General features: G+C 44.7%; 1 protein-coding gene across 1 annotated transcript in view; it reads left to right on the top strand.

Annotated features, from left to right (window-relative positions):
- The window catches only part of tenm1 (teneurin transmembrane protein 1), a gene marked incomplete at both ends in the record, with an annotated part of 144,853 nt that overhangs the window by 47,222 nt on the left and 69,765 nt on the right, over window positions 1-27,866 (top strand). The window contains one exon of the mRNA XM_079167769.1: window positions 15,178-15,351. Coding sequence (XP_079023895.1) covers window positions 15,178-15,351 — 174 coding nt within the window. The remainder of the gene's footprint in view (window positions 1-15,177; window positions 15,352-27,866) is intronic.

The raw sequence follows: 27,866 nt of genomic DNA, 5'->3' as shown, positions 1-27,866 counted from the left end.
GCTTAATGTCTTTGTCTAGGGGGAGAGGTTGAGACCCAGGCCACCAGATGATTAGGTTCCCTCATTACATAATGACTCAGTCATTTTAACGAATTCATTAACAGCCACTCAGGATGAGAAGAAGAGAAAAAAATCATTCTCCCCGAGTAGTTTTCCTCTTTTTCATCTTCATCAAACAACAGCCATGCTGATTTTTATTGATTTTGAGTCGGTCTCTCATTAAATCAGGTTGTTATTGAATATGAATTCTTATCATCATAGTCATTATAATAAGAAACTGAATTCATTATCTCATTCGAGCAGTGTTACAAAATATGATAATGAATCATCTTTTATTCCGAATATAATCAGCTCCTGCAGGTTATTCTTGTTAATTGGGACATATTTAATGTTATTTCCCCACTGAACAGGTTTCTCAGCAAATAACAATACATTTCCTGTTTCATTTTATATTCATTATTCATGTATGTATCATTTTTGAATGTATAAGACCAACCCCTCATGCAAGCAGAGCTGAAACCATTAATGACTTGATTTGACCGTCAAATTAAAATGTTCAGGCTCAAATACTAAATATTCCCTTTTTTCCAGCTCCTCACTTATGACGATTTGCTACTTTTCTTTGTCGTATTTGTCACATTAAAGTAAATATCTTCAGGATTTTGGAGTGTTGGTTGGACATAATAGCAATATGACTGCATTATCTTGGATTTTTCCCCCCAATTTTCTAACATTTAAAGACCAAATGATTAATGGATTCATGTAAAAAAAAAAAAATGATAGCTAGATTGACAGACAACAAAAAAAGTGGCTCGTGTTTTCATGAACAGCCACAACTTGTAAGTAGGTAACTTTTAGTTATTTCATTGTGTTATCTGTCAGCGTGATACTGCAGAGGCCTCTTCCTGAATTAAGACATTTGCAACACACACACACAAAAAAAAAATGACATATTCCTTTACTGTCGTGCCAAGCTGCAGCCCGACGTTTCAGAATGCCGGAGATGCTTCTCCTCCTCGGAGAAAATCACGGTGGAGCAGCTGTTACATTTGGCTTGAGTCTTCATCTCTTCTCATGACGCTCAGCCAAACTTCACACTTCTCGCCGCGCTCGTCCGTGGCTCAGCGTGTAACGGGGTGGAGGTGCGCCGTGACCGGTGCAGTGTCACAGCGAGGTCGTATACTTCAATAAACAAAATCTGACTTTTGACGATTTTGCAGCAAAAAAACAACAAATATTGTTCTCGACAGTTCGGGATCCACCTCGGAATCACTGCCGGTCCTTTAATAAGCTCTTTGTGCAAGTTACGGGTTTATGAACTTGGTGTAAAAAGTAACATAGAAGCAATAATATGATGTCTCAAATTAAGGTTTCCAATTAGCACAATAACAGGAGCATGCGTGATTGCGGAGATAATGCTGCGCCTAAGTGATTGCGGTGCACTGTATGCCCCCTGTTGTGATTAGCTAAGGCAGGCCTCCTCTCTGTCTTTACTGCCCTCTTTCCTCTCCTCCCACCCCCCCCCCACCCCCCCCCCCCACCCCCCACCCCCCCACCCCTGGTGCTGCGGGGCCTGCGAATAGCTTTGTTAATTTGTTTATCTCCCAACGTACCCCTCCCTCCTGCAGTCGCGGCTTGTTATTAAGCACAACACGGCCATCAGATATGAGCAGCAGGCATTATGGCAGCGAACGGGGCATTTAAGGAGAGATAGAGGACAGATTAAGATTGCATCTGTAATCTTGAAGAATATTGCTACTGACAGTAACTCATTTCACTATTCTAAGCCTCATTTGAGTTCTGCCTCCGTTAAAAAAAACAAACAAACAAAAAAAACGACCCTGCCTACTATTGCTCTATCATGTAGTCAAAAAATAAAGAAGAAGAAGAAGAAGCTAATTAGAGTGTTTCCTGCATTAATGAATGTCTTGCTGTTTTAAACAGTTACAAGCCTGGGTTGTTGAATCAAATATGAGGAGAGGGCGGGACGTGTCAGTTATGAAAGATAATCATCTCTATGGCAACAGGGAGAAGGAAGCATGCAATCAAATAATCACCTCCAAATCACATTTCACTTGCACACACAGCCACACACACACACTGCAGCCTTTTTATTCTTTGAAATATTTATTTTTTTGCAACAACAAAGAGTGGCATACGGATATGAAGGTAGGGGCGGATTCAAGTTAATGTCATATACAGAATATAATGTTAAACTAGAGAGATTAACTGTGGATGTGTGGGGAGCAGCGTGGACAGCGTACACTTTAAGATGAGATCTTCTTTATAGTTCTGTTGTGCAATACGTGCTGCTTCAGGGGTCCTGGCGGTTCCATAAAGAACCAAATGAGTCGTTAGTGGCTTTAAGTTCATTACTTTCACGCTATTTCTTTCAGTAAATCTGCTCTCACAGTTTGATGGCAATTCAAAGCATCTGCCTTAAAAGTTAGCCATTATTCACAGGGGGTCAAATCGAGTACACTCTGCGACTGAACACACGGGGAAAAAGAAAGTGTGTGTGTGTGTGTGTGTGTGTGTGTGTGTGTGTGTGTGGCGTTCATTAGTGGTGCAATAATGATCGTTTCCACTACCGATAAATCCTAACCCGATTGTTTTGGTTCCTCGGAGCCTGAGGTGATGCCTTCAAATGTCTTCGTGTGTTCAACAAACAAGTCAAAAGATATTTAGTTCACGAGAATATCGGAGTAAACAGCACAGTGGAAGCTGCCGCAGCAAATGTTTGGCTTTTTTTGCCCGCAGAGTTACACAAATAATTCACTGATTATCAAATTAATTGTATTTATTTTCTGTCAACCCCACTAATTGATGAATTAGGCACTTGTATCAGTTTGAATGTTTATGTAATGGGTAGCCTAGAATAATCCTGAAACGGTTTTATCCATTAGTGAATTGGCAGAAATTCATTGATCCATGAACTAAGTATGAGCAATTTTGATCGATTGGCAATGTAAGTAATTTATAAAGCAAAAAAAATAAACTCTGCTGTCAGATTTTTTTAAATGTGATAATTTACTGTTTTCTGTCATTCTAAATGTAACAGCTTTGGGTTTCGGCCTGTTTTTTAGACAAAACCAGCAAAGTTGAAGATTTGAAGAAGGATTTTTTTTTGCTATTTTTGACTTTCTATTTGATCAATCAATTAATCATCAAACTGATTAATTAAGAATTTTAAATCCCAGACTATATGTGCTTGGTGGCTAGAAGTGAAAAGCAGTACTTAAGTCGCTCCCTCTTGATCTGGATTTCTCCTCCAAATGTCCTCGCCAGCCTGGTCTCTCTCAAGGCGCCGCGCTGATTATAGCTTATAATGAATGAAGTGCTTGTTCCTTTCTATGGTGTTGACCACCCTGGATAACAAGTTGACAAATTACAACTGGGATCTCAGTGGCACATTATGCCAACGACACATTACGGCAAGACGACATTTACTCCGACACGCACTCACATTTAAAAACAATATGTATGACTTTAAGGATCTGTGGAGACCTTGGAGCGTTATTATTAGACTTGATTCTTTCTTTATTTTCATTTTAGCCCTTTACATCACAGAAACACCGAGACAACCACAACCACTGAAATACATAAGGCCTCGTCTAAGTCCGTGCTCAAAGACAATCAACCACAACATCCAGACAGAAAGGTGAGCCCTAAAATGCTACAGACAAAAGGTAGCGAGAAAAGCTAACATTTGCAAATAATATCAAATAAGCCACCTGCAGCTCTTGTATCATTTCTGTGAGAGCCATGTGTGACCACAGAGGTAACGCGATGGGAAACATAATCATTTTTCACTCTTTCAGCTGCTGCATCTTCTGACAGTCACACGAGAGGTTGTGGTGTAAACACCGGCGTTTGCTCCAGCCTGTCGCTGTGCTAATGTGAGTGCATTGGCAGTGATGTATTGAACAATCTTGTCAATCATTAACCACGTTGTGAGGCGGACACATGATTTATGACAGCGTTTAACATGTTTGGTGTGGAAAAAAAATATATATTCAGGAAGATCTTGCCTTAGACAACAGGAAAGCCGTGATATGAGAAAAAATACTTTTCATGTAAACTGAATGTAAATTCAGTCAGGAGAATATTAGTGGAACAGCCTTAAGCTGCAGGTGTCCGTCAGCTAAATTGGTTTGTTTGTTTCAGGTTTAAAAGTAATTAGTGTAATATATAAATGAACAACAGCTGAACATTTTAATAGGTGTTTGACTCAATTAGGAGCCAAGAACAAACCAAAAGATGGCGGCCCTTTCTGCTGGAACCCCTATGTTAGGATGCAAATGGTTCAGTCCGCACCTGCGCTAACGTTTGATTTGACTGTGCGTAAGCGTGCATTTCATGGCGTATGTAGCTAGCGTTAACTGCGTCGATGTTGCATTACTGTCAACCCAAATTTAAAGGCGGCTAGTTAGCAGGGAAAGACGAAAGTGAAGAGGGAAACGATGTTTCTGTCAAAGGAGACGTGAATTACTAGCTGAGCTGTGTACTAGTTTCATCTGCTTTGATTCAAGCTAGCACTGATGACGTCAACAGCTCTGGTGGCCTCGTTTCGTTGGCTGTGGACATCTGTTTAGATTGGGATTTGGTCTGTTTATGAGATCCAGACAGAAAGCCCAAGAAGCAGTTTTAGAAAGCAAAAAAAAGAAAGAGGGCAAACTAAATTAACAATTAGCTTTTAATTACTTCCAAATACAGCCAAGAAAGGCCTTCCAATTTGTTGTGTGTGTGTGTGTGGGGGGGGGGGGGGGTGAAGGAGGGAAACAATTATGACTAGTGATCGGTGGTTCATCACACTGGCTCACACAAAGTCAATTTATGTTTACTGCCTGGTCGGTTGACTGAACCTGGCTCTCAACTTGCATAACTAGCAGCTGTTGTGTAGACGGGAGAGCTGTTAGCTGATGAAAGTACCTGAGGAAAGTAGCTGATGTCTGCTCAGAGAGTTGCTAGATTTGTTGCACATGCTCTTTTTCTTCTTCTTCTTCTTCTTCTTCTTCTTCTTCTTCTTTCTTTTTTAAAATAAAAGCGCTCAAGGGCTCTGAAAAGTTTTTCAAATCTTGTGACAAAGTTGCAAACACTGGAGAAGAGCAGAGGGGTGTGGAGTTGAGGGCGGATGGATGGATGCTGAATTTATAGTGGTACATGTTTACAAAAAAGTGATATTACAGATGGTATATGTTCACTTTAGGCTAAGTTTATAATGTGAGAAAAACTTCTATACATTACCACGGAGAGGTCAGCAGCAGGTCCCCTACCATGTGATGCAGTTGATATTTTATTAGGAACACAGTAAACCTACATCCTGTCTCAGATACTTGAGTTACTGTCAAAAGAAGACTTTAACAACAGATTTAGACTCATTACAGAATCAAAATCAATCCGAAGAGTCAGTCAGATATTGTGACTCATCACCGTAGGAAAAGCACAGCAATAATAAATTCTAATTATCGATAGATGACTTCCAATTAGCCGCTGCAGGTTCAGGGACCTGCTACTGTGCTTGTTGGCTCACTTGTCACTCTTGTCACGGCTCACTGGGACACTTGAATAGATCAGAGCCGTTATTGTTGTTCTTGTTCGTCACCTCTACTTTCCTGCCATGACATGTTAAAATGTCTGCTATGGGGAAAAAAAGGCCTACTGTCTTGGTGACAAGGGAACAAAAACTATGCGTCACTTGGGAGTATCAGAGTTGTTTTGAGTTGTGTTGAAGTAAATATTCCCGGCCATTCTGGGTCCCCAATAGTATTCTGTTGTGTACAGTATCTTGGATTGAGTAATGCTGTTGTCGCTAGGTAGTGGTAGCTGCCATTGCATAAATGGTTTAACCACAGCAAATGTATTTTTGTCTCACAGTTTATGTTGTCATACAGTATATACTGCTGTCAGACATAAGGGAACATAGGCTTCTTTGGTCTGAGGCTGATCCAGCACTGCTTTCTCACTTGCCATATAGACGGCGAGCTCTGTGCAACTTCAGCACCAGCGCTCCCGGCTCCTCTCGTTGCAGTGTTTCAGTAAACAAGCATATAGCAATGAAACTTCCTCAGGAATAAAATAAAACACGGAGGCAGAGCGTTACCTTTTTTTCCCTTCTTTCTTTTAGCTAAAGGTACGCACAGTAAATCAGGACTTGGCTGCTGTAGCTAACATTTCAACTACAGACTAACTCGGCTACAAGCGGTATCAGAAATACTAGAGTATTTCATATTTGATCAAACTGGTTTTTCATACGTTTCAGATTCAGTCTTTATGTGCAAAGTAATTAAGGAAGTGTCCCAACAGTAAGAGGGGGGGGGGGGGGTGCAAGGAACAAAGAAGCGCGGCCTTCTTGAACAAAGCCATGTGGAAGAAAAGACATGCCCAAAATAAAAGGATAGTCCCAAGTCCTTCAGTAAATTGGAAAAGCTGAAATGTGCTGATTCACTCTGCTGGAGATCTGCCACTTTTATTCAGTCTGAGCTGTGCCCCGAGTGCAATCAGACGGCACAGTCTGCAGGCCATCGTGCACACACTGTACTCTGTGATGGCTGCACTGAGTAGGAAGAAATGCTTCACTAGATTTCGGAACGTTTAGCGACATCAGTTCCCGAAGCTATAGGTATAGGCGGTATAGAGCGCGATGCAATGAATGCAAAAATGGTGGAAACTTACCAGGCTGAGATGGATAATAACCTCGGTGAACTGAACAGGATTGCAGTCTGGTGTGTTAGCAGGTGGTGGGCAAGAGGCCATGGCTTGTGCGCGGAGGTAAACGTCAGTACGGCAGCTGAATCCGGTGTCGGGCGTGAAGCTGCTGAGGTGTCGAGTCGGGCCGGCCCTAATGAAACGTTACCTTTTCCCAAAGGGAGGTTTCTTTGTTTTTCGATACAGGTGGTCAGCAGCAGCGGTCGTCTTCATTGTGCAACTCTTGTCAAGGAGGGCAACTGGCAACCAATTATCTACTCAGCAGCAAATGCTGAGTCGGTAGGATCGGCTGCTACAACTTGTTTCCAGTAGGGTCTGGATGCTGTAACCCTTTCTATTAGGAGTGCACTGGCTCGGCACAGTTGTGTCGGACACAGTGCTGTCACACGGCGACTCAATCACAGCGCAGCACCGTGTGTTGGCTTTATTCTGTTTGTTTCAACACATTAATTACAGTTCACACCGAGAGGGCTTTCACCTTGAGTCCCTGTGTGTGCACTCATGCACACGTGTGTTTTAGGGTACTGTACGTGTGGAAGTTCTCTAAACTCAAGGCTCATTATTTTCAGTTTATAGTTCATAAAATGAAAGAATTGGCAATTATATTTTTCTTTTGTTATTGGTGTTATTGTAACACCATATTATTATTTTCTTCATGTTTGCGACTCTAGTGCGTAACCAGTAACACATTTGTGTTTCTTCCTCATTTCTCTCCTCACTTTCTGTTCATTGATGCCTTTTCCTGCTCTTGTTTACGGGTGTTGTTCAGTGTTCTTGCAGACAAGAAAGCAACATATTTTGGGCGCACGAGGACAGAATTATTTGGGTGAAAAAAACCTGTTCCGCTCCTTTTACAACATTTTGGGGGAAAATCTGTAAAACAAACAACCAAACAAACCTGTGACCCTTACATGCCTGCGTATCTGAGTCCAAATGTGTGTGCGTGTGTGTGTAAGCGTGTGTGTAAGCGTGAAAGTGCGTGGGTAACTTTGTGATTGAGACTGTGTGTGCTTGTGTGTGTGTGTGTGTGTGTGTGTTTCCTCCTCACCCCCAGCTTCTTTCAGCCAGCTGCTTCATGCCTCATTGGGGTCGGTATTGATTGGTCCAGTTTCTCTTTGTTTTCAGTCCTCTATTTCGGTCGTCTGATTCAGCTCTAAGAAACCCGCTGGCCTTTGCTAAAACTGCCCTAACAGCTACAGGAGCCTTTTGGTAAAATTGCTTTAAATGGCTAGACAGACTCTGGTCAAGAAAGCTCTGAATAGCGAGAGAGCCCTTTTGGTAAAATGTCTCCAGAAGGTCAGAGAGGCTGCAATGAAAATGGCTTCAATAGCTCCGATAGTTCAACAGGCACGCGCACGCTCTCAAACGCGCGCACACGGACGTGCACGACATCTCAAGACACTTTAAAAAAAAAAACTAAAAAAAACGCACAAACACACGGAAACTGAACGGTAGTTGTGAGTCGCTGTTTTTTTTTCTTTTCTGCAGTGTTTTAGCTCACATCGGCTGACGCTGAATGCCGGAGGGGGGAATCTTAACATGGCGCCGCTTCCCCTCCTCATTTAGCGCTATTCTGTCTGTTGTAACATGAGTCAGCTTTCAGAAAAGGACCAGATCAGTAAGACAGCGAGTGGGAGACAGCGAGTGAGAGAGAGAGAGAGAGAGAGAGAGAGAGAGAGAGAGAGTGGTGGCTGGGGGGGGGGGGGGGGGGGGACTCTGACAGGAAGAGAGAGTGGGCGTGATTAGAAACGAAAGAACAACAGAGCGACGCGGGAAGTAGATCTGTGTACTTGGTGTACTGTCGCCACCGTGACTAACTAGATGACAGTGACGGCGAGTTCCGCTGGTACATAAACACCCGGATACACGGCAAAATCTCATCATTCAAGAAGTGTGTCGCCACCTCCGCTCTGCCTTTATCCCTCTGTCTGTCATTTTTAATCCAAACAGGACTTTTCCATTCCACATGTACGCAAGGTCACACACGACGACGAGTCCTGGGGGGTTCTTATACCAGACGAGACGCTGTGTGGAGTACGCACGCTTGTGTGCACGAGCAAATGTCAGCAGACTCGTGCACACAAGCACGCGCAGTGATGACAGCGGTATCTGTAGCTTTCAAGGGTTGTTTTTTTTTGTGGAGAGGAGTAAGAAAAACACTTTAGCGCCTCTCGTCTGTCAGAGTGGAGCGAGGGCCGACGAGGCGAATAAGGCGGGAGGGCAGGCGGGGCCCCGGGCTCTTATAGTCTCTACTCTAACGCTGACTTAGACACAGATTTGTTTTATTGTCTCTGAAGTCCCTCTCCTTCACTCTCCTTCACACTTGTTTGCCCCATTTGTCTCTCTCCTCCTTTTTTTTTGGACTACCCTCTCTCCACCTCCCTGCGTCTTTTTTTATCTCCCCCCCCCCCCCCCTCCTCCTTCTCCCCTCTCCGTCTTTCTTTCTCCCATCCCTCAGAAGTTGTGGCTTAGCTAGAGGCTGACACAGCCATGCAGAACTCGGGATGAGAAATTGCTTTCACTGTACATGCTAAACTCCACGCTAAATCGAATGACTGATGCTCTTGAAAGTGTTTGCTGCCGGGCGGTGGTCTTTGGTAGTCGGGTGGAACACAGTGGACGGGCTTTTGCCCACGTGCACGGGCGGAGAGAACTTGGCAATCAAGCCGGAGTGTGTTTTCCGGCTTGTGCGAGAGTATTGATAAATCATTTTTAACCGACTGCAGTGCTACCTTGGCTGTAATAGCTATCGATAAGACAGTATATTCACAGTCAATCTCACCCATTGTGTCCCGCAGCCCAACCCGGCGCGGTTACAAACACCAGAGAGCCGCGTGTAGTGTAACACAGGCATTTAACAGGAATGCACACACACTATTTTTCTCTCTCTCTATCTCCTACTCTTCCTCCCACCACGAGTGTGAAACCTAATCATCACTGGAGCCCGCAATCATTTCTATCTAATCTGGAGACACACACACACACATGCCTGACAACGACTGCAAGCAGCAACTGTGAGCTCGTATCTCTGCTACTACCTCAACAAAAAAAAAAGTCTGCTTCATTGAAACCCGCCTATCTGGAACGAGCATTGGAAAGAATTTTGTGGTTCAGGGTCGCCATTTATTACAATCACGGGGGGGATACGGGACGCCATTCATACGCCTTTTGCGTTCCAGCTGTTCGCGAACAAGAGGCGCGATGGAGAGCTTGTTATCTCGGGCTGCCTTTGCTAACTTCATCCACACAGTGTTCCACCAGCTCGGTTTCTTCTGTTCCCTTATTTCTCTTCGCGGTAGTTTTAAGTAAGCCTGAAAAAGCTACATCAAGCATCCCTCTCTGCGACTACTTAACCGCCTCGGTCTCTCTCCCTTTGCACCCCGCGCCTCTTCTCTTCAGCCCGCCACGTCTTCCGTGCACATCTCGGCGGGGAAGCCGACGGAGAGGGTTCAGCACAGAAACCCCTTCACAGCTGTGCCGTCCTATTACCTCCGGCAGTCATCTCACTGTCACACTGATCAATGATTCATGCGCGCGAATAGGGCTTCGGCCTGTTAGCTCGCTGCACTGCTGCTCGCTGTCGCCATTGTGCCGCCGCTACTGCCACTCTCGCTCCGGTTATAATGACTGGACTCACTCGGAGTCTCTCTCTCTCTCTCTCTCTCTCTCTCTCTCTCCAACGTGTGATGGCTGTGTGTGTTTTTTGCAGGAGTGCTGGAGAGAAAGATGGACACTAAAGAGAGATGGATAGACAGACAAGGAGGGGGGGAGTGAGAGTGAAGGTTCATGCTGAGCGCATGCTGCTGGCATAACTGACTGCATGCTGGGTCGAAAGCGTGTGTGTAGGATTGTGTGTGTGTGTGTGTGTGTGTGTGTTTTATGTGGCCACGCAAAGGATCAAAAATGTATCAAATCCTATAAACCAAGAAGTGAGTGGAACTGCTGATTCTTGAAGTATTTTATTTATTTTTTTGCTCCTGTACATTTTCATTTTAGTTTATTCTTTTAATGATGTTGTGAATGTTCCCAATTATAGAAACAGGAGGCCAAGTGGTCAAGACACAAGCCGCACAACTGCAACATCCCCAGGTCCACTTCACCTGGGGACTTGTTAGTTATACCCGCTTCCTTTCCTGTCGGTTTCTATACAATCAGCTGAGCGATAAATATTTAATCCAAAAACAAGGAAACGTAGACAAACTGGAGTTTCCTGGATGAGTTTACAATACCACTGCTACCATATGTTTATGTTATCCTCATCGGTTTGAATTATTTCAACTTTGATTCTGAGAAATCGTGTTTTTCCTCCCCGACATGTTTGTATAACAGATGGCTCTAAATACTACAATACCCATAATCCTCAGCCGGCGAAAGAAGCAAGGCAGTGGCAAGAATCAGAGCTGTAGCATTGTGTGCCATAGTTGCTTAATTCATGTAACCCAGAGTGAGACACAAAATCCACTTAAAGGAATAGTTCGACATTTTGAACAATACGAATATTGTTTTATTTCTAAACTAGTTTTGGTACCTTCAGTATGTGAGTCATCATGTTTGCATACGGCAAATTCTTCTCTAATAAATGACATTTGATTGCAAACACGCCTGTGTGGGGCCTCTTTCTCCTTGTTTAACCCCTGTGGGTTCCCTGACCGTGGAACCCATCAGCTATCGGTCTGAGGACGGATAAGCCTCTGGGGAAGACGGGCAATATATCCGAGGGACCAGTCGGTATCCGAGCAAATACTTCCTGTTCTGCACGCTGCTCGTCGTTTCCGCTCCGATTAGCAACTTGAGATACAAAACTAGAGGTGTAGTTGAGACACGACATGTACGAACCGGACTGTTTCTCGAGAAACAGCTGATCTCCAACCAATGTCAAACTAAATCACCATCAGACAATAGCCGATGGGTTTCAAGATTACGTTTGAGTCTCTCCACACTGACTGTTTACCTGCATTCAACCAAAGACTGCTGCACTCTGATTGGTCAATACCTCCCGGACTACAAACAGACACCAGAACGCTTCCGATGCCAAAATCCTTTCCCCTTGCCTCCAGTTGCTACATAGCATCTGTACACGATTGTGCGTTTGACCTTTTCATCAAACCAGAGGAACACCAGCGCGGTTGCTCATTTGACATTCAGCTCACTAGCTTTTTTGGCAACAATGACAACTCAGCTACATCTCTGCGTCCACCTGGAAAAAAGCAATAAAGTAAACCTTGAGTTAGATTTGTAGATTTGTAGATTTGTTTTTGTAAGGTTAAGATTGAACCTTCGCCTTCAGCAGTTGCTCGTCTTTTGTACTCATTCATCAAGTTTCAAGCCTTGGGAGAGCTCCAACTACCAGCTGCCTCCGGCAATTAAACGAGACTCTTGGTTGTGGAATCCTGGACGTCCTTGCCTGTCACTCCTTAACTACTCAGTATTTAAAATACCCAGAATTAACTTGGTCAAGTGAAGAACAACAAACATGCCGTCACTGCTCTTAATATTGCTGTGAGGACATCAGCTCCTCAAAAGTACAAGAGCGTACAAGCTTGCACTCTCCACCACCGTCCTCTCCTCATCATGCTCCCAGGTCCTTATCCCTCCTCGCCTCGGTGTGTGTGTGTGTGTGTGTGTGTGTGTGTGTTCGTGCTCTGTGGCCCTAGTTGCTAAGTGTTCCAGCAAAAGGTCAACAGCTATAAAACAAGAGACCGAGAGAGAGGCTGATGAGCAGGAGCAGGATAAGTAGGGTCTGAGGGGCTTTCGAGGAGGGCTGGAGTGGTGAGGAGGAGAAGTGAGGACTGTCGCCGCAGAGTCATTACTGGAGTGGCTAACACTTGGCTAACGTAGGTGTGGGGGGGGGGGGGGGGGGGGTGAAACAAGGAGAGAAAGAAAACCAATCGAGATGAGAGGAAGTTAGGAGAGAATGGAGCACGAGAGACTGAATGGCGGAAATTCTAAATGAATCAGTTTAGGAATACGCTTGTCAAGCCTCTCCGACTCCTCTTGCAGACTAATTCGTGAAACTATGATAGGTTGTTTCACTCCACTGCGCAATATAATGCGGTACAAACGGCGGCGAAGCGTGCAAACCTACATCTGTAGGTGCGGCGCTATATTTCATGTTTAATTATCTCCGCCACGCGTAAGCCCCGGGAGAGGGGAGATTATGCGTTCGGTCTTGTGGGCGTGCGCGAGTGTGTATCTGTACTACTGGACCCATCGGCATAATATTTGTCTGCATTCATTTGTAACTGTATGCTGAAAGACCTCTCGCGGCTGCGGAGATTCACACCGTTTAAAAAGAGCTGTTTGATTGACTCCTCGTACCTTTTAACCGGCCGGTAGGGGTCGCAGGAGTTCAGCAGCTGCTTCGGTTTAGATTCTTGTTTCTTCGGGGTTAGAAATGTACGCGCACAGGTGAGCCTGGTGCTCCATTTTTCTGAAAGAATGTTTTTTTGGGAGCTTTTTGCCTTTATTTGATAGTCAAGTAAAGGGGGAGAGAGAAAGAGGAGACAAAATGCTGCAAAGTGTACATGAAGTGTACTCATTCAATTGCAGACGCACCTGGCGGAGATCTGTACCGTACTGAGTGCACTTTTCATTGTTCTAATACAAGAGAATTGATAATGGAATGTAGTATAAAGGTAATCTCCGCGGGATTGTCTCTAAACCCAGTATCACTGCAAACTAAATGTGATTTATCTCCGACATGTTTTTTGCTGTACGTTTCCTCTCCACCTGCCCGTTTCTGAAGACGGAGTACTTACAGCACCAGACAACCAGAAGGGACTTTGCCGGAGACTAAACCCATGAAATTGAATGTACAATTCTTGCGTTACTGTTTGTCGCACCAGGCCCCCCCCCCCCCCAGAATGAGTCGTCACAACTAATTTCAAAGCAATGTGTTAATAACAAACCCTCCACACACACACACTGCATCTTTCTAAAATGAAAAATAAGAAAACTACAGTGAAAGTAGGGAAATAGAAGAAAGAAAAAAAAAAACGTAACTGAAGAATCTGCTCGTGTCCGTGTCTGGACTCGTCACAGGCTGACAGTTCAATTAGTCTGAACTAAATGATGCATGGCGTCTCCCTCGTGGTCCCGGTAGTCGTCAGTGTTCTGCAGAGAAGAGCTCATATTGTGCATGAGTAGATGGCTAAACCGACGGCGGCTAGGGCTAGTCGGGAGTTAAAGTGTGAGATCCGCTGATCCCCCCCCACAGATGCCCGAGTGGACCATGGGACCAAATTGGCTTCAAGTCTCTAAGCTCATGATAGATTTGCTTTGCAGAGAAAGTGTTTTTTCTTCCTCTGCTTCTGCAACATAAAGTGACTGCAAATTTCTTTTTTGGAACTATTTTTTGGAGTTTTAATTAGGTGTTCCTCATCATCTGGCGGGAACCATGTGCAGGCGAGCGTGCATAGGTGTGACTGACTATAGCGGCAGGTTACATTTACGCGTAGAGCGTGCCACACCTGTGCGACCGTGCGTTTTCTTTAGTCGTGGATTTGTTTTCCTAAGCAGCCATTTTGTGCGAGCGCCGGCAAGCGCGTGTCAAGCGTGTCGGCAATCAGCAGACAGGAGACAGACAGCGGGGATGTTTGAAGTCATTAGAAGTTCCTTACCTTGATCTGCATTCAGCAGCCGTCCTCCGACTGCCACCAGCGCATAGTAACTTTGTGATTTGAGGCTTTGCTTTTGTTTGATGTTCCGAATGTGTCAGAGGAGAGAGGAAAAAAAACTTGCAATGATTTATTGCCTTTGCTTTGTTCCCCTTCACATCAGCGAAGGGGGCATTCACTTTTTGAGATTCTTTAACGCGGAAACTAAAGCAGCGCGTGTGTACAATACACACGTGAACGGGAACCCGGTGATTGGTCAGAGGATGTTTTCACCGAACATTTTATTGACAGCCTTGCAAGGCGCTAATTAATTTCCTTAATGGCCAGGTGTTAGTTTGTTTTTTATTTAACGGCATGCCGGATTGTTGTCCCAGTAAACAGTTTTATGAGTGGGAGGGGAAATCCAGTATCCTCCCATCCTCCCCATACCCTTTGTTGTTTAAAAGGCCCATATGGATTGTGAATCGGCAGCAGCTTTCAAAGCATCATTAGTCATGCATAAAAGACTGTGTTAGCGCTTTAATGCCAGCCCTGGGCTCCGGCTCTGAAGATCTGCCTTAATTGCCCACCGCTGCCGCGTTTCGTGTCCATGTACTTATGTGTGCGTGCGTCTACTGGACGCGGGTGTGTTAAGAGTTTGTGTGTGTGTGTGTGTGTGTGTGTGTGTTCTTTGTGTATTTACTAATTGTCCGCTGCGTTGCCGGGCTCTATTAAGCACATAAAGTGAGCGAAAACTGTGCGATGAGCATTAAAGAAGGTTCAGACACATCTCTCTGCGTGCCTTGAATAAAGATCTTTTCTATCTGCTTTTTTCTCTCACTGTGTGTGTGTGTGTGCGTGTGCGTGTGTGTAGCGGTCCACCTGTTAGGTCTGACCTGGCATCTGCGGCACGGCGAGAGCCAGCTGTATGAGAACGGCTTGAGCTCGGCGGACCATCAACAGGAGGACCGCAGCAAAACCAGGCCCACCAGCTCCATTCACCTGCTGGACACGCTCAACCCGGAAAACACACACGCCGGCGACAAAGGTGAGCTGGCACACACACGCGCAGTAGCTACACACCATGACAACAGCTGTTCTTCAACAACAACAACAACAACAAAGCACATGTTATACAGTATTTGTGTCTGTTGAATGAACACTGAAGCTACGCTGGGCTCCTTTTCTTTGTATTTATGTGACATTTTAAAAGCAATAAGGCAAGTGTGCAGTTAAACCAGCGGGTTGTTTTATAAAGCGGGAGTAATAGTAAAAGCAGGCTAATTTCAATTTGTTTTCAGGGAAATTTCAGTTACACAAAGGAGGTTTGAATAAGTCCGACCCAAGTTACCATGGAAACGTGTCCCTCTACTTTAGCCATGGTCCGGGTCGGGCCGGTTCTTAGGCCGACTTCAGGCTTTTTGTGTCACGATTTGACGAGAGCTGCCTTTACGGCTTCGTTAAAATCCTCAAGTCGTACGTTTTTCAGGCTCAAGGGGACACTCCACTGATCAAAGTGTGTTTACTGGTCTTGGGGAGCACAACTGCAGATGTGGAAACAGTTGTTGTGAACAGGTTTGTGGCTACGCTGAGTCTGATTAATCCTGTTGGAGCTAGAACTTAAAAAAAAATAAAAAAATAAGAAAATCTCATCACGGTTTGACGCTAGCGTAACACGACCAAATCTCTTGACGGAGTTGTTGCCAGTTGAGTTGCATTGTGGGTCATGCAAGTGCCAGGTTTTGACAGAATGAATAAAGGAAAGCTGATATCTCCAGTTCTGCCAACTGACTGTTCAATGCTATAGCACTCCTTTAACCATATGCACCGTGTTTCAGTCAACATATGTGTTTTTAATTGCACTGCATTTATTATGAAGCCAACAAATAACTTTGAAGCCAACCTATAGCCTCGCGTGCAGCCTGCAGCCAACATCGTTCTATTTCAAATGTCTCCTAAATGAAATATAAAGACAGACAGCCAGAAATCAGGCCATAAAAATACACAAGGGTCTTTAAACAATATCTCCTTCAAATGGATGCTGCTCTGCCACTTACACACTTACACAGCACAATCTAACTCCTAGTTTCAAAGGCTAATTACTTTCTTTCATAAAATAACTTCGGTTATCGTCTCATTTTCAATATGCCAACATTGTTAAACGGTATGTTGCAACTGATCATTATCAGCAAATGTTATACAAAGGAATCTTGCATTATTACGGCGTGACTTGAACCCAATATGAATTGCGATTTTCAGCCGTACAGAGTGCATCTCTACATGGCTCTGAGCCACACGCTGCCAAAAGTTCTTCTTGCTTTGCTTTTGCTGTAATATGTAAGTATTACATACTTCATATTTGCTGCTCTGTGTCCCCGAGCGATGGATGTGATAATCGTCCCTGTGAATTGAGGTGAGAAGTACTTGGATGTCAAAGGTCTGCGTTCCAAAGTCATGAAAGACAGCAGAAGTGACTTTGTCCGCTAACATTAGCGATATATCAAATCACCATAAGCTCTGCTTTTCTGAGTAGCCTTTAATTAAACACCGCTGAGCCAAGACAACACACACACACACACACACACACACACCGAGGAAGGTCAGCTCAAATACATACATGTGGAATCAGGTCACATACTGTACTGATTTCCTCCATAGAATATTCAGCTCATTGTACTTCTGTTTTTCTCTTCCTGCAAACTTAATTAAATAGAAATCCTCAAAGGACACTGCACCGTTTTTTTTGCTACATGATTTAATGGGAGCACAATTAATGAAATAGAAGGAAGACTCGAATTTCCTCTTGAAATTGAATACGAGCATTTAAACAACGCGATTGGAACATTGTTGAGACTATTTATCCATTGGCAATTTATCCAATCAGCCTCTTCTTCACGACAGGACTCGGCCTTGCATACATAACACACCGGGCACAGCGAATGTTCGGATACGATAGAGAGGCATCAGTCTGGAGATCAGCCGCCAACTGATTACTCATTTATTAGAAAGGCTAGGTAATTGGTTAATCATGTTCCCTCTTAGCCGGTACGTGACTGGAATAGTCTTTCTCCACTCGGCCTTCTCTCAACTAGCCGGAGGAATTACTAACAGCAATTTAACCCCCGTGACATGGGACATTAATTGTGAGTGTTCCAGGTCATGAAGTCAGGCAGGACACGGCAACCTTCACGCTGAGACTGGCTCTGATGGATATTACATCGGATGCCGTCGGAGCCCCATGTTCAGCACTTATGCGGAGAACTGTGCGAGCCAAACTGCAACCCGCTGCAATTTAGGCAACCTGGGACATCCCTAAAGCAACTATTCTTGATGAATCCTCACATTCCCAAGGATTAACGCTCTCATCAGTAGCTAAATCCTCCGATAGAGCGCGCAGGGGTCACGGGGATTCACTTCCGAGTGTTGCCTCACAACAAAATCCGTTGTTTCAACTCCTATTGCCGTACGTGCTCGAACGGAAGATGGGAAATCAAAATGGGCAAAGCTAAGCCGTTGCTGCGGCGGGCTCGGATTAATAAAATTGGCACGGTGGAGGGGGGGGTCCCCGGGCGGAGGAGGGCCAGAGAGATTAGAGATTAGGCTGTAATCCAGTGTGGCAGATTATCACGCTCATCCTGCTGTACCCATCACCTCTCACACCAAGAGACCACACAATCCCCCAGATTACACGGCGAGGGATGGTGAGAGGCCGCTGCGGGGAATGGAAGTGACGAACAACAAACACGGCACTGCGGGGAGAAGGGAGAGTGATGGGAGGAGGGGAGGAGGGGAGAATGATTGATGGGCACCAATCTTTTTGAGGGATGTTTGAGATATCCATCATGAAAGTGCCACAAGCTAAATAATCGCCAAATATAATAGTACTTTTTATTGAACAACTTATTCGTCATTTTCATGACCCTGATCTGCAAAACAAAGAAACCAAGAAGCATTTCTTTAATTATTGGAATAAATGATTTTGTTCTTTGAAGCGCGGCTGTAAACACAAGTACAACATAACATCGCGAGCATAAAGATGGCTGAGGAGATTGATTGGAGGATAGCCATCAGTTCCTGCTTGTTTCGATATGAACTGATGACACAGTGGGGAGGGATAAAAAACGAGCTCAGCGGAATGATTGGAAAGCAGTAATCTGCTTGTGTCCCTGTTCATGTATTTTTAGTGTTGTTGTTTTTATGTCGACTTCAATGCCATGAAGATAGGCTCTCTCTCTCCGTTTTGATTTGTCGGCTCCGCGACGGAGTCGGGATCCCGGAGCAGGATAACCGTAATCTTACCTTACGAGGGAGGGGGGGGCCCTGCAGCGCGGCGCTAGGTGCTAATTGACACGTCGTGTCATCCGCGTACGGCTAGTGTCTTGTCAAGCCGCGCTCGTGCTGCCTTTTATGTTCTTAGTGCTATCTCTACTGCCGTTTCAGAGATCACCAGGAGCCCTTCTTAGTCCTCCACACATAAAAGCCTCTCTAATTAGTGCTACATTAATTGCCACTCACCCCATGATAATCAACCTCAGGCTGATGTGCTTGCACTCCATCTTTCCCCTTCCCTTTTCTCTATTTCTATATCTGACACACACACACACACACACACACACACACACACACACACACACACACACACACACACACACACACACACACACACAGCAGAAATTCCTCTGGTTCAGATGAAAGCAGAAGTGCCCAGAGAATCAATTTTCTGTCAGTGGATTCCCTGCCTTAATGAAGCACATTGAAGTTTGAGAATAATATTTCAGTCAACGCAGGCCGCCAGATGTATTAATGATACGAAGTGATACAAACTGACATACAGTAGAGCGGCATATTGCCTCATTATAACGTGAGGATGATGAAATGTTGTGGAGCCTGTGGAGCCTGTTGAGGCCTAAAAAAAAAAACGAAAAACCCCACGTGCACGAGAGGGGAATTAGCGGCGAATTGTTTTCACTTCATCCGATTGGTGTGGTCGGAAACGGTGCGCAGATGGATGGCATGTGACACAGACAGAGAGGAGGGCTCTTAAAGAGCACATCAATATTCTAGGCTGCGTGCAGAGAGAGCGGAGGGGGAGAGAGGCTGAGCAGTGTGTGTGTGTGTGTGTGTGTGTGTGTACAGCAGAGTGTGCATAATGGTATGCATGTATGTGGGAAAAGGAGACGTGTCTGTGGGAGAGATGAGTGTGTGTGCATGTGATGGACTGGTCCCTGTTACACCGGTCTCATTGATTTTCTCACGCTGGGCTACAGTCTCTGGATGTAACACACACGTACCCACCCACATACACAGACACACACACACACACACACACACACACACACACACACACACACACACAGACACACACACACGCAGAGAAAGTATAGATCACTTAGTGAACCTCCCTGCTTGAGCGCCTCACGTCGAGAAAGCCTAACAGCGGCTGTCACTCAGCTCGCATTGGAAACATCTCGACCGAACGCGGCCGAAAGAAATTAAACAACATTTCAAGCCGCAGTGAATGTCAATTTTATATCTTCTTGGTAAACAGACCAGGACTTCTGGAGAAAAAATATTTACCGCGATACTTTTGCCAAAGTGTGACCAAAAGGGATTAAACAGGCTTTTTTGAGGTATTTGATAATTTGCTTGAGCACTTCCATCTTATGCTCATACAGATTTTTTACAACTGGCAGCTGTAGTTACTAGTTATGTAACATATGATGAGCATGAGCAATACAACAAATTGTTTTCGATGGAGCCATATTTCCACATGAATGCATCAGAAGTAACATAATGTGATAATAATAATACATCTCTCACGGGGTCCACTTCTAATGCCATTACATATCCACAGAGATGCAGCCATTATCACCGTTACTTGTGTGTTCTACTCTCCGTGGTCTTGATTTTCACTGCAATAACAAAGTCTCTATGGAAATGGCACAATCATGGCTAGAAGTAGGGAGAAGTCAAAGATTTATTTAATGCAGTATACACAGTTACCATGCCATACATTATTAAAAACAATAAAATGAACGCAAGTTGAATTTCTTTGATAATGCTTTTTTATAAAAAAATTGGCAAACAATGGAATCTATAGATCCAGCTTTTTCTCCAAGTGCACACAAGTGTTCTGTGTCTGATTAAAGCAAACGGGTTATTTGGGGCGAGATGTTAAATGAAAAATCATAATTTTAGGCTCTGTTTCTGACGGAGGTGTTTGACACACATAATGTGCTCATGAACCGTCTGAAACATGAAACTCTTGATGATGATGAGGGTTTTTGAAGCTTCTGACAAGGATTAACGGTGTAGTTTAGTCCATCGTTTGAAGAAAACATGCTTTTTAATTTTGCCGGCAGGTTTTTGAGGCTCAGAGCTTAATCTAAAGTGTAAACAATTCATCACATGTGGATGTGTTAATATATCATTGCACATCTTATTACAAATGACCCACATATGACACAAATTAATTTACAATGCTTTCTTCATCCCCTTAATCTAAAGTGTAAACTATGCACCTGTTACACATTAACACCGTTCCTTGTTAACTTATAAATGACGAATGACTGATGACTGTTATTATGAAGTGCTACCATTTCTCTATAACGGTTTTCCTCAACCTGTTGTTCAAGATCCCCAAAATAAGTTTTAAGGGATCACAAGAAAGTTGAACACACTTTCCCGCAAATGTAGCATCTACATAGAGCTTTGTGTTCTTGAAACACGGGATACTTCGGAGCTTTTAAAAATCCCTAAAGTGAATCAATCCAAGAAGGAATATATTTCTTCCTTCTCGGAAGAGCCGAGTTAAAACAGGAAATGACAAAAAAAATGTATTGTGCGCTGATTTGTGAACCTATAACTCCTAGTACGAAGCTGATTGAGGGAAAAAAACCATGCTCAGGGCCCTTTAAAGAGAATTTCGATGAGTAGCTTGGATACCTAGTGAGCTCTGCTCTGCTCACCCCCCCCCCCCCCCCCCCCCCCCGCCCCCCGGCCTCAGCCCAGACTTCATCAGTACAAGCTGAGCAGAGGGCAATAAAAAGAAAAACTCAAGAGCTTCCTCCGTATGTCATTTCATACAACACATATTACAGGTGTAACCATGTAAGTGCACTCAGAGTGTCATGGAGGGAATGAGCGTGTGAACAGGCAGACTTGTCTGTCACCGACGCGGCCCCGGGGCCTGGTGGTGGAAGGTAAAGGGACGAGAGAGTAATGGAAGGCCCCGAGGCCAAGAGCATTATCTTCTCCTGACTCTGACTGACATTCATTAGGCGGCGCAGTGGAGAGAGGAGGCTGAAAGCTTATTAAACCAACTGCTCAAAAGGCCCTTAATTGAATCCAAGTAATTATAGAGACCTTGCCCATTGTGATATTTTTATTCTTCCTGCGGCAAACTCAATCTCTCTTGCATTTGGAACATCATTAATGTTGTCTGCACCAATGTGTGCGAGATGGACACACACACGCAGGCCCACGCTGCAATATCCACCGGCTCGCACGCACACACACACACACACACACACACACACAGTCACACAGTTCTGGTCCCCACAGACATGTCCCGTCACCAAGACCCCGGCTGCTCTTTTAGTCTGTTCCCGCTTCATTAGAATCTGAGGGATAATAACATTAATTGCAAAGACAGTTTAGTTCCTTTGAAAATACAGGTGTAATTGTTTTACCTGAATAACCCTCAGGCAAGAGAAATTAATTAGACCTTGTGTCCCAAGTCCTAATGTAGCTCATCTCTGTTGCTAGCCTGGCGCGCGCGCGCACACACACACACACACACACACGCACACTAACTAGACACACAGAACACCCAGAGACAGACAACAGATGGACGAACAAACTCTTTCACACCTAACTCGTTCAGTTCGGTTCACTACGGTCGCCGTGTTGGTACGGTTCGTTTGCGCCGGTGTGAACGCAAATAAACCAGATATGATAGCAGATATGTGACGTTAGCACAGTGGCGGGCCGTGGATTTTATACCTGGGCCTTCAGTGCTGTTCTACACTTCTAATAACCTCATTATGACGTCACAGCTACGGGTTATTATTAGTTTTGTGTAAAAGCCGCATATTCACATAACACTGCAACATTTGACAAATGAAATAAAATGTGCAGATACATGAATACGAGCATGACGGGACGCTGCGTCATTAACGGACAATATAGTCCAAATCAATGTAACACAATGACAAACTCACAAGAGCAGTCGCATATATTCATATGACAACAAAGCAACAAATCAATCCAGCAGACCTGCAGCGGATCCACGCATTCCACCACACGAGCACGAGCCATTCAAATACTATTCATAAAAACGCCACGATTGACAAATGAACAGTAGAGGTAAACAAACGAAGTTCACTTACCAAATGCTGTCTATCCTCCTTTCTTTGTTGACAAAGAGTTTAATCCCAGTACATCAGTTCCAGTAAGAAGTCCTTCTCGATTCTTCATTCTTCCGCCGCCGGTGGTCGTCTTCGGCCGTGGACCGGGGAAGGGCGGGCCGCGGTTGTGGAGCTGTTTCCCTGCGAACGTGGTCGTTGAGTTGTAGATCCATTCGAGTCTCTCCAAAAGTACTGACGCTCAGTTAAAATGAAACACATTCACAGCCATAACATGTGCAACGCTTCTCCGACGCTGCATACAAATCCTTTTCCTGGCTGGTCAGGGCTGCTAGCTTTGGGGTCGTTTCTTACTGTCCAGTTTGTTCAGAAATGTCCTTCTTGAGAAAAGCGTTCCCAGTAACTCCGCCACTAAATCCGTTTCTCCTCCTTCCGCCATTTCATATTAAAAAAACAAAGCTAGGTAAAATGTCTTTCAAATATTTCCACTTGAACTCTGTCTGCTACAACCAAAGCTCTGCTAGCAAGCATTATGTTTCGCGGGCACGTGGCCCACTGACCAATCACAGCACACTCTGCACCTTGCAGCAGAGAAGCATCTGGACTCTGAGCTGCAGTAATGCTGACGTAGCTAGGCCTGTAAACCGCTCTGGTGCGTCCATGAATCTCAAACTAAAGATCTGATTGGTTGAATCAACAATATCGTCCCCATTCAACTTAAACTGCACACGGCAGCACTGGGTGAGTCTGCAGGCTGGGGCCTCTCTTCTTACTAGAGACACAGAGGTGAAATCTGATTGGATAAAAGCTCTACTTAAAACAAGCTGCACTGGAAGCAGAGCAACTGAGGAGCACAGTAGCTGTGCAATGAGAAAATAAGATAATGGGAAAAATATTTTTATAAATTATAATACATATAAGAAAAAATTAAATGTATTTAAGAAAAAATATTAAATTATAAAATAGCTATAACTTTGTGATTCTGTTTAGGCCAGCAGAGAAGGCTTTGCAGGCCCTGACGGCCCGCCACTGCGTTAGCATGATTTCAAAAGCTTAGCCCCTAATAAATCTGTGGATCGTGATGTCTGCTCACGAAGCAATCTTATAGCCTAATTGGTCTGCGTTTAAGGACGTGTATATAAACACCTTGTCACAGGTGTTTTTTCCTGATTAGTCAGAAAGCTGTTGAAACAGCTGCGCTTGCGTCAGACTCCGTTTTTTTTGTCAGTCCATTAACGTCATTATAAAATGTGCGACAGCGATTCCGAGCATTCCTTGTTCGCGCTCTGTCTTCGCACAAGTCATTTGGGGAGCGTGCAACTGGGACTTTTGTGCAACCCCGCTCCTCCCCGTTATTTATCATACAAAAGCTGAGAGTCCGTTATTCATCAAAGAAAATAAATATCCACCTCAGAAGCATGAAGCCTCACGTGGGTCCTGATGATGCAGGATAACAACCTCCAAAACTGTCCAATCATAGAGCTACCTTTCAGTCCGTATCGCTTCATGTCTGCTCCTCCTCGGTTGGTTTGTAAAAAAATGTCGGCGCGAGCAGGAACCGGGCCAAAAACTGAAACGCAACTATGTGTCATGTTTTCCCCCTTGGTGCGGATCAAATGAACCGAACTACAGGTACCCTTAGATTCACACACTTTACAAGAAGGGATGTCATTACAGAAGGGCTGTCAGTTGGTCGATATGCTCGTGTCCCATTGGTCGGACGATCGCTGGTGTGCTTCCACAGGGAGGGATGTTAGTGTGTGTTTGAGAAAGACAGAGAGAGACAGACGTCATGTCCGTAAAGGAAGCCTATAATGCATAAAGTTGGGGATCTACAGGTCGGGGTCGGTTGATTAATGCATATTTTTTTGGGGGGGGTTGGGGACGGTGCGGATTGGCTCTCATAACTTGCCGAGTAGGTGCAGATAATGAAACCCTGACCAGCGCATCACTTCTTGAATTGTGAGTGTGAACATATCAGGCATAAGTCAATATGTTTGTTCAATAACATCTTTTTCATTACATAACTGCTGGCGCTGCGACAGCTTCGGGGGCCTGTTCTATTTCTGGAAAGCACATGAATGTGGGCAGGTGTGCGCTGGTTGGCATTGAGTGCGTTGTTCTCATTGAAGTCTACAATAAAGAGGTTAAAGTAATTAAATACGCTGCATATAGCTTTCTATGTTATATATCATTCATTTAGGCTACCAGAATGCACAATGCACTGTGGATTTAGTTCATCTACAGTACTTCTAGAGACATTCTTTTTTTGGGGGGAAGATAGGTTGAAGAGTAGATAGAACTTGAGTGTTTTCTTTGGACTACATCCCTACAGTGTGTTGATGGTAGTTTGTCATTAGAAACAGGAGAAGTTAAGACTAATCCAGATGTCCTGTGGCATAGGAACCTTCCAGGAATATATTGCGATGTGTGTTGCATATTGTGCAGGACTAGTGTCAAAGAGGGCATTAGCTGCGATATGTTCACGCCATACCGCACTAAAGAATAATTGGCTGAGGCAGAATCATTATTGTACTGTAAAGAATGTTAGTTCTAAGCAGACCTGCCCCCTAATCCTCTATCATTTCCATCAAGGACACGCCGTGCTTGATGGCAGACATGAATAACACTTTCATCGCCGCTTTAAACAAACCTTATTTTGAAATAAATCTTAACATATCTCTTTGCTAACAACCTGCTGCCAACTAATGATGAAACGCACGAGGAGAGATTAATGCGGCTTTCTTTGTGAGCAACTCACAACAAAATGTGAATTTTTCCGATTATTAAAGCCACAAGATATCAAGGTGTGAAGAAATATTACCTCCCCGCTCGCACGTCAGGCTTGTTTTTCAGCTTGTGTTCCTTTTGCCTGCCGAGGAGAATTAAACGGAGATCTTTTATTTATTTATTTTTTTTTTGTTGAAAGAGACCTTCAAAGAATGGTCTCAGGTTTTGTGCTGGGATGCGCGGTGGAGCACATTGATTGACGGCAGTAATCTGAGCAGCAGGGGGAGGCCCTGGAGGAGCCCAAGTCGCCATGCGATCCGATCCGTCTGGTTTGTGGGGGACTCCCAAAAAACGCCTCGAACCGCCCCCTTTCTTTTTCTATTCTTTTTACTGGAGCTGCAGTGTTGTGCTCCACTGCTGAGACAGAAGGAGAAAGAGAGAGAGAGGAGAGCTGCAAGGAGGGTTTTTCTTCTTCTTTCTTGCATCAGCAGCTGTAACTTGACGCCGCCACCACCTCCTCTTTTGGACGTGGTCCTCTCTTCTCATCTCTTCCCTTCTACACTCCCGTCTCCCCGTTTCCCGACACCCAGCCACCCGTCCTCGCGGCTGACCCGACCGCCGCTTTCTGTCGCCGGGTTGCATCAGAGCCTGAGAGGCGCTGCACAGTCATTAGCATCAGAAGGAACCTGCCTGCTCATCTGCCCGCCAGCCTGCCAGTCTGCCTGCTCGTCAACCCGCCCGCGAGCCTGCCAGTGTTCTGCCAACTGTCATGCCCTATTCATGTCCCATTCATCTATTGTTGAATAAAAGGCTGCTCTCCTCGGGACATCCATCTCTCTTGCTGGCCTTTTTTTTTCTTTTTTTTTTTGCGGCGAGGCACAGGAGCGAGGATTAGCTGTAAAAGGAATAGACTGCAGAGGTAGAGACTCGGCAGAAATGCATGAATGCATACCGTAGTCCTGCCAAGCTGCTTTTATTCTGTCCGCTAGATGTTTTAGCACGGGGGACAATTTATGCTTCACACGGGACAACTGCCTCTTGTCTCTCTTTCATTGTAAACCATTTTGAACTCTCTTTTTGTTCTCGCTCCCCTCTCATGTTTCCCTCGCTTTGTCTTCTTTCTTTTTTTTCACCGCAGCTCAGTCTAGTTCAATCAATTAACCAGTTAATCAATTGACTTTGTTTCTATCCAAATGAGCAGAAGATAAAGGCGATAGAGGATTAAAAGAAGAATCAAATGCTTTGCCTCTTATTAGCATGATGTTTGACCTTTTGTGTGACTATGTCTTGGGTTTCGGTATTTTTGGTCTAAAAGGTCTCCAGCCATGTGAGCAGCTGTGGGAGAACGTAAATACGCAATTAGCTCCAAACTGCTGTGTTTTGAGCTAAATGCTAACATCGGTGTGCTAACATATTCGCGGTGAACATGCTAACATGCTGCTTTTTAGCAGTTGGAATGTTTACTGTGTTAGCTTAGCGTGTTAGCATACTAATCTTTGCTAATTAGCAACAAATACAAAGTCCTCATTTGTGCAGGTATTTGGTCAGATACCAAAGTATTTAACAAGTTAAAATTAGAGGGGGATATATATCCGTGACAAATTTCACGACGAGCGATCCAATAGTTGTCGAGACATTTCACTCCAACACCACAAGGGACAACCTCACGATATAAAGTCAGTCAGATCACTAAAGCCATCGTCCTCTTGGCACCATGAATGTCAATGCACCAACATTGCATACCTAAAAAAAAAAAGGAACGGCGTCGGTAGAAACCGGAGCTACACTCTCCAACCTCCCTGTCCTGTGTGACAGCACATGTGATATATATATATGCCGGCAAGCCTGTGGGTGGGCACGGGGGTTTGCCGTAATGGAGTGGTAAAGCTGCAGGCATTATGGATCGAGAGCATGCGGCCCCGTCCATGAATCTGCCCCTAACTGTTCTTCTGCCTTTGTGGCCGTAACGATCGGCCGGCTCCCCTCTGTCACCATATTTCCTCCATCTTAGTTTAGAAGCACAGATATATCTCTCCATAAAGGGGCCTCGACACAAAGAGGGCTGGAGAGCCTCGCCCCCCGCCCCCCCCCCCCTCCCCACCCGACACAAAGGACTCCCGGTAGCTTGATAAAGGCTTGTGGTGAGGAGAGGAGCTGATGGCCATAGGGACTGTTGGAAAAGACCTATTCTCTTCACACACAAAGACACGCTCTCACTCAAGACGCTATCTCCGTGCCGGGACGCTGTTTGTGAATGCCCGTGTGCCCCTGCCCTCCTCACTTTCTCCTCATCCACCTTTCTGTCTTCCTTCTTTTCACACACACACACACACACACACACACACACACACACACACACTCTCTTCCTTTCTTGTTAGAAGATGCTAATATAGCACACGACAAAGCCCCAGTAGACAGCTCTCAGACAAAACACTTCCTTTCTAAAGCAGTTCATCTTTATGCAGAG

Source organism: Pholis gunnellus, assembly GCF_910591455.1.
Source record: "Pholis gunnellus genome assembly, chromosome: 10".
NCBI lineage: Eukaryota > Metazoa > Chordata > Actinopteri > Perciformes > Pholidae > Pholis > Pholis gunnellus.
The sequence above is the reverse complement of the archived record's forward strand: the minus strand, read 5'-3'. Positions and strand labels throughout refer to the sequence as shown.